The sequence below is a fragment of the Coturnix japonica genome, chromosome 21 (assembly GCF_001577835.2).
Source record: "Coturnix japonica isolate 7356 chromosome 21, Coturnix japonica 2.1, whole genome shotgun sequence".
NCBI lineage: Eukaryota > Metazoa > Chordata > Aves > Galliformes > Phasianidae > Coturnix > Coturnix japonica.
The window spans coordinates 2,728,133-2,744,320 of NC_029536.1; the positions used below are offsets into that span (position 1 = coordinate 2,728,133).

Sequence of the window (16,188 nt, forward strand, 5' to 3'; positions counted from 1 at the left end):
GGGACAGGGCAAGCACTGTCTTTGACATTGTGGGATCTTGTTGCTAGTGCAGAAAGGAGGATACAGCTCAACAGCATCTGACTTCATGTTTTCTGACATTAGAATCCAAGCAATGTTCTCCTAACCTCGCCCTTCTATAAGTGAATTCCTCATTTTTTTTCCCCAAGACAAAACATTTGTTAATTGCATCTATAACAGCTCCCTATCTGAACAGGTAACAAAGCGTGAATGATAATTAATTAATACCCAGACTTTGATCCCAGTGTGGTTAATCAATACGAGTCTCTTTTGACAGAGCTGGGACCAACCTCAACAGAGGAGCAATTCCAGCTCCGGGGACTCACTCCTCCTCCAGATTTCTATAATCACACACAAGTACAAAAGACCAGCCAGTGCTTGTGTGCATTATCTCATCACAGCTGTACTGCCAGGCAGGGCTTTGTCACCTCACAGCAGCTGCTGAGCTGCTTTCCTAACCATAATTTCTGGCTTTCTGTTGCTTTATGAAGAGAACACCTCCAGGTATAAACACTGAGGCCAGGTAAGGTGGGCTGGGAATTGAGAATCCACTTTCAGGAGCAGCAGGTAAAAAACAACCACAGTTGCTGCTTCCTAACACAGTTATGCTAAAAAGCTTTCTAAACCATTCTGCATATATTACAAGCTTGCCGCTTTGACAGAAGAAATAAAATCCCTTGATAGGATTTGTGTGTAATTAGCTGGTATATTCATTTAACAGGTCTAATTCAGAGATCAGCTGTGTGTGAAAAGTGCACCAGGTTTTAAATCTGCATGGAGTGCAACCAGCTTAGACCAATGCCTCATGAAAGGACAATTTTGCACAGGAAGAAGCATTTACCATGGACTGAGCTGCAGCTGGTAAATTTGGTATTTATAGCAAAGCTCTTCTTAAGGGCTTGACAGAGGAGACAAATCTCATAAGGAGAGGCAGTTGCCAGCTATCCAACAAAGCAGCAATGTTGTCATTGCACCAGTTATTGTCTTTGCAGGGAGCTTTGTTGCAGCAGCCAGCTGTGCCTGCATTTCAGAGCCCAGCTGCTGAGCTGGCTGCAGGGCCAAGGCAAGCCAAAGCCACACAGTGCCCACAAATCTATTTTCCCCAACCTAAATATGGAGATGTTTAAATCAAGGTTCTGATATCAAGCACCTTGCAATATCAGGGGCATAAAATGTGCAGTTTCCTCCCTACTGATTTATATCTATACAAGGTATAGGATTATTTGCAACTAAATGAAGCACTGCAACGCAGGCAATGGCCACAGTGGGGCACTGCTGTGCTCCTTACAACGCCGATTTCCAGCCGTGGGTGCTTTGATTATTTGGAATTAAAGAGCAGTCACTGAAGTGAATCAAATTCATCTCTTCCTCATAAATCAGTCACTATGGAAGAGATCGTAAGCCATAAGAATTGGCTTTAACAACACCTCCCTCACTTACACACCATTTTTCCAGTCTACCTGGTAAGGTTTTAACATTCTAACTCCTCCCTGCTGAAGGCTCACCTAAACAGCACTGGTGGCACAGTCCACAGATGAGCAGGAATTCTTCATCCCCAACATTAGCACTGACTGGGGACAAGCTGTACTTTGCAGTCTCTCCTCTCACTGAAGCGGCAGAGCTGTGACCTGAACAAAGCAAAGGCTTCTGGAAATGTATTAGCTCCTATGTCTCTTGTTTACAGCCATCTGTTTTCCAACAGCTGGGAAGCCCCTGAAGTCTTTTCTTCCCATCCAGCACCACCCCCCCACCCCATGAAATACAGCACCTAGCTGCTAATAGGGTAAAAATTAAGTGCAGCCATCACATCCATTTTCAATTATAACTTGTATCACAATGCTACTAATGAATATAAAACCAATTGCTGTATTTAATTAAGGTTTTAATTCAATATGGCACCCCACTCTTACTGGGCTTTCTTGTGCTGTTAGATAAAAATCTTTACAAACTACACAATCTTCTACAAACACTGTTTTAACTTATTTCATGTATAGCCTTACCCCTCCTTTAACTCCCCCCCTTCTATTTCCAGGCACAAGGGTTCACAACAGAACTGCTCCACAATAAATTCACTTGCAGTATTGCCAACTGTCAACTTCTTGCTATACATCAAGGCTACCACTGACTTTCTTCACTACTGAAGAGAAGAACAAGCAGCCATCTGCAGCAGCCTATTGTAAATGTCAATCACAGCACCTGCGAGGACACAGCTCACCTTTTGCTAAATTAAGAAGTCCTGAGCTTTCCTCTTCCCCTCCAGGATTATAATTTAGCTCTTAGAAACCTGCTCCTAGTCCTACTTGTACACGACTAAACACATCCTTAAGGCTACTTCTTGATTACAGACATACATTCAACTAATTGTCTATTGGTCGCAAAGCAATTGAAATCCACCTCCCAGCCACAGTCCATCTTAGTCAGTGCAACAGCTTGAAACAGGACGTATTTAATGGAAGGCATCCATTTTCCTCAGCCTCTTCCAACACAACTCAAAGTCACACCTTGTTGGGTTGTTGGATGCTTTTATTTGTCACATGTAAAAACAATACTACTTCTGTTTGCAGGTACCTCTTACTGCATTGCAAGTCACAGCTCCAAACACTGAAGAACAGATAGACAGAGAAGTGTTTATGCCCAGTGTTAAAAAGTCTTGGTTCCAGAAGATGTTTATCACACAAAACCCCACTGAGACTGTTCTAGAAAAGCAGCAGAGCATTACAAGTAACAGATTAGAGCTGGTGAGAACACTAGGTAAAGGAGTCATCTAGGGGGAAGGGAGAGGACCTGCAAACGTTACGTTTTCCTTCAGCTGCCCTTATCTTTCTAATGCAGGAAACTGTGATCTAAACAGGTGACTAGTGCTTTAAACCAGAGCAGGGTGGTACGATCCAGACAGCTTATTTACGAGGGTTCCTGAAGTTTCTTCCAGCAAAAAGGGCCTTGCTGCCAAGCTCCTCTTCAATTCTGATGGAAAGGCAACAAAATGCTGGTATGAGCAGTCAGCGTAGAGCTGCATTAGTACAGCTGCTAGCCTTACACCGAACTACCTCATCTGCCTAATGCCAACAATGCTGTAACAATTAAATCATTAGTCAATTCCCTTCAAGTAACTTCAGAACTTATAAATACTCCACTACATTGGTTGCTATCTCCTACATAATCCTGCTCAAATACTTCAAACTCTCATCCAAGGGAAATGTCTCATGCAGAGAACAATTCCTCAGAGATGTGATATCACAGGATGCTTGGTATAACATTCCTATTTTAACTCCACATTGAGAATAACTAATCCAACTCACCATTGAGCCAACCACCAACCCAGAAACATCTCAGCCAGTGTCAGTTTATGTACTTCTGCATCTCAGAAACTGAGCAGCTCAAAAGCAAGCTGGACCCAAATGCATTAATAATGCAGATCCATTCTATGTCAAGCCTAACTTGCAACCCTTTTCCCACTGTGAGTCTCACCTCAGCAGCTGGTTGTACTTGGCTAGACGCTCAGATCGGCAAGGGGCACCAGTTTTGATCTGAAAGGGAAACCAAAGCTCATCAGTAACTACAGCAGAAAGCCACAGAAGCAAATACAGAGCTATTCTATTCAGAGTAATCACCACAGTGACAAGATTTCAGCATCAGGCTATGAACTCCTGTACACTTGATCAAGATAAAGATGGAGAACAGAAACCAGTGTTCATTCACTAACATTCACTGCCTGGAAATCCTGACACACCCAATGGAATTCACTTTCAGATCTTTTTTTCTTTTTACATTCCTGGTTAAAGGTGAGTTTACACAAGATAGTATGTTCCAGTGCCACATTCCCATAAAGCAGATGAGTTTCTGCTTCTATATACAGGAAGACCTTCATGCCTTAAGTCACAGAATACGCCATCTACAATGCATCACGGCTTCATCATCACATTATCTTAATAGGCAAGAAGGCAGATTACAGCAACTACAGACACAAACCTGACCAGTGCAGAGACCAACCACCAGATCAGCGATGAAGGTATCTTCTGTTTCTCCAGAGCGGTGACTCACCATCACACCCCAGCCATTGGACTGGGCAAGCTTGCAACTGGAAGAGATAAGCAGTGTCACATTATCCTCATCTGCATAGCAGCCTTTGCTCTGGTCAGACTGCCAAGCACCGGGTGTTCCCGGATTTGGCAAGGCAGAACTGCTCTTCAGTATATGTTAGAGCAAGAATCATGTGAAAGCTTAGTGTCACAGAACTGCTTCCACACATGCCTACACCTAGTGTCTGACGTGCCTATATGATAGGAAGGACATGAAGGTACAGGTGTTTACTTGCCAGTATTCTCAGTTAACAGTTATTCATCCCTTCACAAATGCCTATTTTCTATTTTTCTATTTTTTTTATTTTTATTTTATTTTTATTTATTTTTATTTTTTTTTATTTTTATTTTTTTTCTATTTTTCTATTTCTAATTTTCTATTCCACTAGACTTTGCTCAGCCCTCTCAGCTATTCAACCTCTTATGCAAAGCAGGACCCCTCACCCTAACATGGTAGAAAATGGGGAACTTACGCTTGCAGAGACTCTGTCACAGAGCCAATCTGGTTGACCTTAAGGAGTAGGCAGTTGCAAGCTTTCTCCTCCACAGCCTTGGCAATACGCTTCGGGTTGGTCACAGTCAGATCATCGCCAACCACTTGGATGTCAACAGAGGAAGTGAACTTCTTCCAGGCAGCCCAGTCATCCTGATCAAAAGGGTCTTCAATGGACACCACTGCAGAGGGACAGAAGGAGCTTTAGGATCTGGGCTGCTTTCAAACAAGTATTACCCACTACAGCCTATAGGAAGCTCACTGTTTGCTCAGCTCTTGACTTGCACACAAGGGAGGCCACATCTCAACTCCTCCTTCAGCAGTCAACCCCTACTATCTGCTGCTAATATGGTCCTGGAACTTTCGAACTTACATGGGTAATTCTTCACAAAGCCCTTGTACAGGTCAGCCAGCTGGTCAGGAGTAATGTATCTGCTAGGATCATCAGGGGATTTGAAGTCCAGGTCATACTTTCCATCACGGTAGAACTCTGAGGCAGCCACATCCATGCCAATGACAACCTTATCAGTGTAGCCAGCCTTGCCAATAGCAGTCTTCAGCAACTCCAGACCTGAAACATCAGAAGGTAACTGTGAGATCTTGAACACCTTAACACAAAGCTGTTCTTTTGCTAGCAGCACATTGTCTTGGGCAAGAATTTCCATTACTCCCTGCAAAAAGCCTGAAGGCCACATGGAAAAGGATCTTCTGAAATAACTGGAACAGAATATTTGAATACTGCACTCAGATTAATATCCCTGAGACAGCAATTGCTAATCTCTTCAGGCAGGGCTACAGTCCAAAGAGCTGAAGACTAGATGATACTACATTATCTTTCAGCTATATGAATATGGGCAGGAAGCACTGACCATACTCAAATCCCCTTTAAGCCCCAGATCAGGTGCTGCTGCACCTAAATACTGACGTGCAATGCAATGCACGACACACCTTTTCTTTGCATCTGCTGTTCTCTACTTGCACACAACTGGCAATCTAACTCTTCAGTACAAGCCTCTACATACTACCCACTATGCTACTCTGCTTTAAGAAGAGCCCAAGCAGTGAAAACCAGTAGGTTCACAACCAGGAAGACTTCCAAGCATTCCCAACTCCAAGCCTAACGGTCAGGTCAGCCAAGCTATTTACAGTAGGAAGCTTAAAGTGTTTTTAAAGATACTAATGTCATACAAGCTGCAAGAGCAGCTGCTGCCAGCAACACAGATTCCTTGGACTGTAATAGCCATCCAAAGTCATCTTCATTGATGTCTGCTAGTGTACAGACCTAGTAAAAGCTGCATGCTCCTGCAGGACTCAAACACATCAACTTCCAGTGCTGGCTCCTCACCTTCAAGTATCAGAAAAGGTAACTGCAGCTCAGAGGCCAACAATATAACCAGCAGCTTTAAACCATACCAGTGATTGAAGAGTTGTAGTACTGCCCTTTATGGTGCACACTTCTTTGGTAGGAACAAGCATTTATTTGACTTCCTTAAGTCAGACTGCGTCCCCACTTCCCTGAAGGCTTCTGAACAGAACTGTCTTGCTGTGGAAGCAGCAAACGCCTCAGCCTCCCAAGCTGACCTGAATGCAGCCTCACATATTAGTTATAGTTCAAACTGTTCTCCTTTGTCAGCAAAAAAGGACCCAACAAAACAATTCCACTAAACTGTGACTACTGACATTAAGAAACTTAAGATACATTATGTACCCACATCACCCTTTTCAAGTGCAAAGTCTGCTTCATTTCAGTACAGAACTGGTGAGGAAGGCACTCGGGTCAAAGCCATCCTGTCAAACAGCATGAGCTTACATCCAAGGCAGCAGCTCTGTGGTCCTATACTGGACCACATCCATACAAGATCTTAGAGATCTTCAAAGCAGAAGCAGAACAAAGAAACAGCAGCAACTGGTGACCAGCTAGGTCTCTTCCCACACTAAAGTCATTTTTACCTTCTTTATTTTCAAGGATATTGGGGGCAAAGCCACCCTCATCACCCACATTGGTTGCATCCTTGCCATACTTCTCCTTGATAACATTCTTGAGATTGTGATAGACTTCTGCACCAATGCGCATCGCCTCCTTGAAGCTGCTAGCACCCACAGGTAGGATCATGAACTCCTGCATTGCCAATTTGTTGCCTGCATGGGAACCTCCATTGATCACATTGAAAGCCTTGAAGTAATCCAAAGGAAAAGTCATTTAACATATTTCACTGTGAGTAGACAACAGCAAGAGATACTTCACTACCAAGATAATTTAACCCGAGACCAAATGACATTGCAAGCACCTGGTCAGATCATGTCTCTAACGAGTGTTATAAAGAAACTTACTGGCACAGGAAGGATGAGATCGGAGTTGCCTGCCAGGTCAGCAATGTGCCGGTACAGGGGGACATCCTTCTCTGCAGCTCCTGCCTTGCACACAGCCAGAGATACACCCAAGATGGCATTGGCACCAAATTTAGCTGAAATAGAACAGATTGTTTACAGAAAAATGACATTTTCCTGAAGAGATTCAGCAATATCAGCAGTCATGGTCTTGGTTAGGTAAGTGCACAGCATAAGCCATTTACCTTACCAGAAACAACGTGCAGTACATTAGACCTATATGACAGCCTTCATCTTTTCATGCCTCACTACAGCACAAAGCCCACTTACATTTGTTCTCTGTTCCATCCATTTCCAGCATCAGTTTGTCTATCTTCTCTTGATCTACCACACTGAGTTTCTGCAGAGAGAAACAGGCAAAACACTGTGTGAAGAGCAACATGGCTCAGAGAACTCCCACCTACCCACTGCAGCTTTATTTCCCCGGCAGGCATCAGGAACTGCTTAAGCTCAACTACCAACAGTAACCTAGTTCTTATTGTTATCAAACAGCAACATCTTCTGGTCACTTCCAACAGACCACAAAGGCTGAGCTAAGTCTGACAAATCAAAAGCTCCCTTTATTCTTCACATTCAGAGCTATAAGGCCAGGCCCTCTGACTACCTAACTGTTTGCGCCCTCTGCTCCCTTACTGCAAGCTCAAAGACAACTAGCTTGCTCAGGTCACAAACCCACCTGCAACTCAGTACATACTGTTAGGAATTGCAACTTCACTAGGATTCCTTTCTGCCTTCCAAGTTAACCCAGACAAAACCCAGCCACCATCACTGTGTCCCACCCCTCACAACCACCCATTCAGCCGCCCCATAATGCAGCCTGCATCTTCAATGCACTCCACTGAGATCCCCAGGTGCTGAAGTGTTGTTGCACACTACTGGAGATTCTTTTGATTAAGTGTTAGAGATGCAATCATTAAGGGAAGCAATTACTGTAGGTCAGTTTTTTCTCATGCACTCCAATACACAGACTAACATCCCCCAGGTAATACAGATCCTGTAATTGCCTATAGAGAGAAAACCCATCAGCCAGGATGCACTGGACTGGCACTAACTGATGTTAGCAGAAGACAGATTGCTCCTACCTTGCTAACCAGTGCAGGTGCAATTGTTTTATTGACGTGCTCAACAGCTTTTGAGACACCTGGAAAGAACAAGCAAATCAGACACCAGTCAACCACACTTGTTATGCAGGCATTAGTAGATGATCTCAATACCATCTCATGCTATTCAAATCCTGAGCTCACTGCTGAACACTTAAAGACACCGTCTCAATTGAATGGAGGTTGCATGAAGTATCATCTAGAAATGCCTGCTGCAACGTTAGTTTGCAAGACCATGCACTGGAGAAGTCTGTCCAAGTGACAAGGTTGCACTAAAAGCACATCCATTACCTGTGTGCATAATGCTGTCCCCAGGAACTCGTTAACATATTTAACAGCTCTGGATACACCTGACAGAAGCGAAATGGACAAGAGAATCAAGGAAGAGATGAAAGCTCACAGCCAAAGACAAAAATCAGTCATGCAAGAAAAAGCAAAGGTCACAGATAGGGAAACAGACCTACAGATCCCCAGGTGTCTGACACTGAGCAGTAGCCCAGAAACAAAAGGGCTCAGAGGGCAGAGGAAGTTGTGCAGCAGTCAGCCAGGCTGTGTTTTTGTTCTTCCCACCCTGGTTTGGTACTGCAGAATCAATTGCAGACCCAAACCAAGTGGCCAAATGACAGCATTTAGAATTAGTTTTAGAATAGCCTGCTCCTACCCATTGATAAAGTGTAGGATTAGAGAAAAAGAAAAAAAACTTTCCCCTGCAAGTTAAGCATGCAGCAGCTCAGGCATTTATTTCACTGTTTGCCATCATTCTGTAACACTCCTGAAGCATCACCTTAGCACACATATTTTACATTTGATACAACAACAAAGAGAATACAATGTCTGCACCCAGGTGTAATAATTTAAGTGGGCTGTTAACACAGCAAGGAAGAGCATGTAAACACAGCACCTCTCTTTCTAGTCTTCACGGACCACTGTTAGTTAAAACAAGAGCTCCAGTATCAACTTGTTTCCTTCCCATAAGCACAGATCAGTTGCCAGCTACCAGCATCAACCTAAGGAATGCTGTCATCCCTGCAGTGCATTTAAATACCCCTGGAAACCTACACTTCAGAACCCAATAAATGCTAATTCAGTGTACCCTGAACTGCATTAATTGCCTTTAAGATGGTTTTAAGTCCACAAATTTATATTACAGACACCTTCCAGCTACATACAACCCATCCCATTTGGTGAGGTGTTTTTAAACTCATGTTGCTTGCCAGGAGATACAAAACCCTGAGCTGTGACAGCCTGCTGAAGAAGCTCATACTCTGCTGCCTAGTTAACTGCCCATGAAGAAGTGGCTACAGTATCAGGTTTAGCAGCTCTAAGCACACACACATTTAGCACACTGAGCTAAGTACGCATTTATATTGCTCAGGGAAATGATGCCTTAAGTGGATAGCAGAACCTCTTCTGTTCTTTGGTATAATTTAGTCATCTACAGTTTACTCTGCACTGTAGCAGTAGCCATCATGAATCCTGAGCAATTACCCACTTTAAATGTTGGAGCGCTACTGCCCAAGTTCTAAGAGGAACTGAAGAATTGTTACTAGGATGTTTATTAATGTCCTGCTGGACACTGTTATTCATTTCCCTCTGTGCTACTTTCTACACCAGTCTGCTGACTGTTTACTTGCTTTTCAGGATATCTAATCAGTCTACAGGCAACTAAAACACAGTAACTAAAACAAACCAGTATTATGACTATCCACAGTGAAAGACAAAAGTCAAATGACTTTAGCTATGATGCAGCCTGAAGTGGAAGCACGTCAGTGATTACTCTTATAGTGCTGCATGCTCCCCATTGCCAGCAGTTGGCATGAACTACAAACTCAGGACTTGGCATGCTGCGATCTAACAAGTCTTACAGTGCCACTGTAGACATTTAACAACAGCTATTTGACTTTCTTCACTCCAGTTGCACAGTCTATGTGCAGGTACACACATCTTACTGTTCATCACTTTCACTTCATTGCCATGCCTTATACAGGCTATGGGAGGCAGTAAAGGAGCCCATGTTTCTGCTAATACAATCTAGCCTAACTCCAGCAGCAATGCTACCACTGTAAACAGCCAAGCCAAACAGACACCCATATTCAGGTTTACCTTTCCCCAGGTAGCGTGTCTTGTCATTATCACGGAGCTCAAGAGCTTCATAGATTCCAGTCGAGGCACCACTGGGAACAGCAGCTCTGAACATACCTGTTTGTAACAAAAAGAAACTGCCTTAGCACATGGAAAACCACCAAGCATGCCTCACCCACACATCCTCCCAACCTACAGCATGCTTCCACCCCTAGAGATAGGGGAGGTCATATCTAAATAAGATCTTACTGATCCTACACGAACTGTCTGCTCCATCAGTGTCACCAATTCAACAGTGTCTCCCCACAGCAAGCTTTCACTCACTTAGAGGAATATATATATTCTCTTCATGTGTGAATTTCAAAGCTACCCATTCACCCTCCAGTACAGCAGCTTTATTCAGTGAGTCTACTTTTAAGGCCAGTCTAGTCACTGAGCTCTTAAGCTCTTGTGAGATGCAGCAGATAAGACAATTCAGGGACCTGTTTTGCTCATCTGAGCTCTTCAGACTTCACTCTTCCAATTAAGGGTGCTGAACTTCAAGAGCAAATTGGAGTCTGTTCAGATTGTTCAGGATGCCAGCCTTCCACCTCCTGCCTCCCCCTTATCCCACTTAGGCAAAGAGCTTAGCGGGGGCAATCTCATTAAGTGACTGCATTAATCTTTTGAGGCAAAAAGATCAGCTATTGAGTTAGTGTACTACAGCCATTGTATTTGCTCATTCCACTGAATCACACTGGTCTGTGTTTGTACAATGCCTTTGTCAGATCCCATCAAATACTGTATGAACGACTAACAGAAACCAAGGAAAAGTTGTATAATAATTTGAAATATAAGATGTTATATGTGAAAACTCAATTAGACAAGATGCTGGGTCTTGCCCAATTACCAATGCAGAGAAGAAAACCTCATCCAGGATTCAGTTCCACAGCAGAAGATCTTCACTACAGAGCTTGAGAAGTTAAACAAGCTCAAGTGCAATCAAACAGACTTAAATGAACACAGGAAAACTAAGTCCATTAGCAACTGCTTAGGGACAGGAAGAAGGTGTTAACTGAGTGGGCCAATGATATCCAAGTTAAACTCAGGACAAGGGGAGGGAGGCACATGACACTGTTTGCATTAATACTTATGCAATATAGACAAATATCTACTAAGGACTCACCCTTGTTGGTGTAGACATCTACCTCAACAGTGGGATTTCCACGGGAATCAAAGATTTCACGGGCCACGACCTTAAGGATGGACATCTTGAATACCTGACAAAAGAGTTGAGCATTAATAATTCATAGCCAGAAGTGTCACCAACAGTCATAGGAACAGCTCAAACACTGCTTTACTCTGTAAGTAAGAAAACTTTTAGCACTTGACTAGAGCATTATACAATGAGGAGAGGAACCTCAGCCTAAGCAGGAAGAACCACCTAAAACCAGGAGTTTATATGCTCAGCATATAAAGGCAGTCAGGTAATCCCTATACAGGAAATTTCTGCAGCTAGTTAGAATTCTTTCTGCTAAAAGACTCAAGGGCAACAGCACTCAATATGCACAGCAGCTGTTCAGAGCCCAATGTAACCTGTCTTGAAATAGAAACAGATACCCACAGCTCTAACTAAGCACTAATAGTTACTTCTTTTAAGAAAGGGTGTATCTAGAGGAATAGCTTTTCCTCTTAGAAGGAAGACAGACCACCACAACCTTTGAGAACTCCCTTCTGCCCCCATCTCACATCCCTAAACTTAAGAAAACAACAGTAAGGAATGCCTTATGTAAGCTCAGATAAAAAATCAAGTCAGATGAATGCCTGTAAGCCATGGAGCAGCACCAAGACGAGTTCATCTGCAGAGAAAGCTCAGCCTCAGAACCATCTGGAAGCTGCTTCTGGCATGTCCATGTGGGTGGTAGCTCTGTATAGCAGAACGGTCACGAATCTCCCTCAGTTCCTGAGATGACAGGCTCACAGCAGCACTTATACCAACACAGGAGGAAGGCAGCTTCACAACCTTTCATCCTCCACAGGGAAGTTTTCCTCCCTTGTGTTAGAAGACACACGTGGACACTCAGTTTGTCCCCTTAGGACAAAGTGCCCTTCAAACTGCCTTGCCTCTGAGCAGCTGAGTGTCCAAGAGAGCTCAGATATTTTAGATGCTGTCTGCCTTACTGTAAGACTCACACCCTGACAGATGATACGACCGTCCTAAGAAGCAGAGCAAGCTCCAACCGCCCTCTATGCTGTCAATACTTTAACCAGTGAATATACAAGCTAGAGATAAATCCCTGCAACTTCCACATTTGGAGTCTCATCTATGCACATACACCTTTCTGCCACATGCTCTAAGCAACCACTAAGGTGAACAACCCCCACTTATCTGAAAAAGCCTTTTGCAGCTTCTTCTGCTGGCACCCACAGTGCTTTGCTTTCCTATTCAGAACCAGCTTTGCTACAAGACATAAGGTGCTCTGCTCTCTGAAAGCACAAGCAGCTCACAGGGAAGTTTTACTGCATTGCAGTTACTGCCTGCTCACCTTCACTAAGGTGTTACTCCAGCAATACACGCTGCTGGAGCTCCCATTGGTACCCCAGGTCTGACATTACTCAAATGCCCTTGGAAATGACCTCCCCAATAGTCCCTCCCTCTGTTTTTAGAGGGAGGCATTTCACAGCACTGCACCATTCCAAGAATTCCCTGTGTTGGTTTGATTTGCTCGTTTTCATGTTCAAGAAACTGTTTTCCCACTGAGTTTTCCCTTGGTAGTGTTCAGCTCACCACAAGCTATAGAGAAGTGTTCTGCCTCCCCCCATGCAGCTAGATGGAGAGCACACACACAGGCCTAGCTCTAGCAATGCTAACTACACAACCTTGGACACTTGTGCTGCCCCTTCAGACCTTTGTACTTTGTGATGGAGCCAGTCAAACACACCAATACCACAGTGGCCATTTATGCACATATTGCCTTAAACCTTGCTTTGTAGACTAATCTACAGCCAAGGTCAGAGCCTCCCCTTTGGTTTCCCAGGCCTTGCTGGGAGCAGACATGTTATTACCTTCCCCAAGGCCACACCACAGCCAAGGCATCACTCCTAGTTCAAGTCTATCAGTTACCAGCTACTCCCTGATGCTGTGCTCCAACAGCAGAGCAGACTCCTCTAATTAACGTTATAAACACATGCAAGCCTGCTACCAATTCCATTAAGACTAATGCATGGAAGCTATGTTGCAGCTATATTTCAATTAACACATGCATTTCTGCAAGAGTCAGTATGGAGAATAAAAACCAGTAGTAGTTTGGTTATAGCTTCTAATAGTTTCTAATTAATTTAGAGTGCTCACCACATAGCTACCATGCAGTTATCAGCAACACTTACACGATTTAAGTCTGCAACTCTCATACCAGCACCCTGGAAAAAAAAACAACCTTACTGCTCATTAATCCTTGACCTCACTGTATTAAATCCCTGTATGCATGGACCCAACACGGCACATCCTGCTCTTACTCTTGAGTCCCACGTGGTGCTGGCTCATTGTTAAGGCAATTGAACCCCGTGTGGGGCTGCATGACTCAATCACAGAATTGTAGGGGTTGGAAGGGACCTCTAGAGATCATCGAGTCCAACCCCCCTGCCAAAGCAGGCTCCCTACACCACATCACACAGCTCGGCGTCCAGGTGGGTCTTAAATATCTCCAGAGAAGGAGACTCCACCACCTCCCTGTGCAGCCTGTTCCAGTGCTCCGTCACCCTCACTGTAAAGTTCTTATTAAGGAACTTCCTATGCTGTACTTTCATCCCATTACCCCAAGTCCTATCCCTACACACTACTAAAAAGAGACCAGCCTCACCACTATGGCTCCCACACCTCAGGTATTTATAAACCTGGATCAAGTCCCCTCTCAGCCTTCTTTTCTCAAGGCTAAACAGACCTAGTTCCCTAAGTCTCTCCTCATAGGGGAGATGCTCCAGGCCCTTCACCATCTTAGTGACCCTAATGATGGGATGCTCAGCAACATGGAGGCCTGGAACGACACCACAGCAGCCGTGCTGCTGGGACGGCCTAAGCTGCTTCCTGCTGGGCTGTACAGCAGCCCAGCCCCGTGACTCAGCCTCATGTAACGGAACAGAGGCCAAAACCCTCCCTGCATCCAGTTGTTCCGCATATAAATGCCCACAGATGGGCATCACGTTGTGCAGGCCGCTCCCCCGAGTGCTGCCTATAGATAACAGCGATTTAACCCCACCGATAGACCTGAAGAGCCCAGATTTAAGCATTGACGTAAGACATTAAATATTTGCCGTGAAGCCGAAGGACATCAAGGGTGAAAGGTCCGAACCGTCCGAGCTGTGGTTTAATCATTAAGAGACAGACGTTAACACGCTAAGCCCCCACAGGCCCAATGGACCCACAGGCCCAACGACCACCCAGACGGGCCTGAGGGGAGCACAGGGCACATAGAGCCCAGGCAGGGAGCAGCTCAGCGCCCAGCTCTCCTTATAGCTCAGTTTAACCCTCATATGGGCCCTTACTACCACCCTCCTCCCGGCCCAATCCCTGCCCGCTCTCACCGCTCCGCACCGCACCCGGCTCAACGCTGACTGAGAACGAGCCGCTGCGCTCGCGCCCGGCCTATACCCACCTCACGCCCGCCTCCCATCTCCTATTGGCCAACTCAGCCACCTGCTGTTTCACCATTGGTCGGTTTTAACGCATGCTGATCTCCCATTGGTTGGCACCGCCTCGCGCCAGCGGCGGTTCGGAAGGCGTGCGCTACGTGCCGAGGCGGCCTGGCCCGGCTTTGCACACGGCGCGTGGAAAATCCCATTGGGGAGGCGCGTGCACGGCGGCGCGCTCACGACGGCGCGTTCACGGCAACGCGCGGGGGCGCGCACGGAGCGGGGGATGCTGCAGGGAACAAAGGGCTGCGGCCGAGCACTGAACTGATGCATCAAAGGCAGCAGCAGTGCTTGGTATCAAGCACTCAATGCATCACAGCAGAGCCCAGCAGCATGCCAAGGCGTTAGGAGTCTGCACAGAGGATATTGCATGCCAGGAAGGAAAAAAAAACCTCAACAGCTGGAGTCGAATGGCTGCTTTATGGGCAGATCTCATTGCACAACGACACACATAGCTGTGTAGCACAGCCTTTGTGTCATAGCAAGCACAGCACTGCACAGCACAGCACTGCACTGCACAGCACAGCACAGCACAGCATCCTCCTGCTTGCAGCACATGCCACATGGAGGCCAGCAGAGCTCTGTGCTGCTCACAGCATTGCACAGCCTGACTTTGCTCTCACTCTGCAAAGAAGGAATGAGAGCATTCCCGAGGCCATGAGCTGGCTGGCAGCAGTTCCTGTTGCAGCCTGGGCTTGTTGCTGCTTAATGCCATCCTGAGCAGAATTTCTGGCAGGGGGGCATGTGGTTAATGGGACACACACAGGGAAGGAACATGTTTTGGCACCTTAAAGCTGTAATGCACCCTGACAGCCCCACAGCAACACACAGTGCTGGGTGCTGATGGGGCAGAGGGAGAGCAGCACACGGCCTTCATTCCTGGGCACCCACCTGTGCTGCAAGGCCATGTTGCATGCTGTGCTATGTGGTGCATGCAGCTCGTTCCACTGCTTGCAAGGAGCTGATGGTTCCAACTATCAGGATGCCTGGGGAGTGCAACCTCTGCAGGACAGAACTTGTTCCCCAGCACAGTCATTAACCCAGCAGCTCTATGCAGAACAGGCTGCTTACCGGGGTGTGAGCTTTTGCTCTGTGCATGCATTTCCTTAAGACTGCAGGGATCTCTCTTCCTTCCTCAGTGCATCCCTGAAGGGCAAGTGCTCCTCAGCTCAGCTCTGCCAGCTGGGCCTTGTTTCCATAGGTCTCTTCCAACAAGCAGCTCTGTGCACCAGCAGCTTTGCAACAAGGCATCTGAGTGCATCACCCACCTGCAGCCCTTGGAGGCTCCAAGAAGTGGTTGCTGTGAAGGTAATGGCACTGCCCAACTCTGCTTCTATTGCAGCTCTTGCATGGCTTCTCC

At 45.7% G+C, this 16,188-nt stretch overlaps 1 protein-coding gene across 2 annotated transcripts; it reads right to left on the reverse strand.

The window, feature by feature from the left end:
* Nucleotides 1–2,523: 2,523 nt before the first annotated feature.
* ENO1 (enolase 1) lies at nucleotides 2,524–14,834 on the reverse strand. Of its 2 annotated transcripts, XM_015882733.2 has the most exons (12): nucleotides 14,721–14,834; nucleotides 11,326–11,419; nucleotides 10,182–10,277; nucleotides 8,061–8,119; nucleotides 7,249–7,318; nucleotides 6,922–7,055; nucleotides 6,541–6,763; nucleotides 4,964–5,161; nucleotides 4,571–4,772; nucleotides 3,988–4,096; nucleotides 3,487–3,545; nucleotides 2,524–2,982 (listed from the first exon to the last, which is right to left on the reverse strand). In XM_015882733.2, exons 2-12 carry the CDS (start codon nucleotides 11,408–11,410, stop codon nucleotides 2,916–2,918), a joined length of 1,302 nt encoding a protein of 433 aa, XP_015738219.1. In that variant the 5' UTR covers nucleotides 11,411–11,419; nucleotides 14,721–14,834; the 3' UTR covers nucleotides 2,524–2,915. The 2 variants fall into 2 exon arrangements, with proteins under 2 accessions (XP_015738219.1, XP_015738218.1); XM_015882732.1 differs by lacking the exons at nucleotides 8,061–8,119; nucleotides 14,721–14,834 and adding an exon at nucleotides 8,370–8,428.
* Between the last annotated feature and the right edge of the window lie 1,354 nt (nucleotides 14,835–16,188).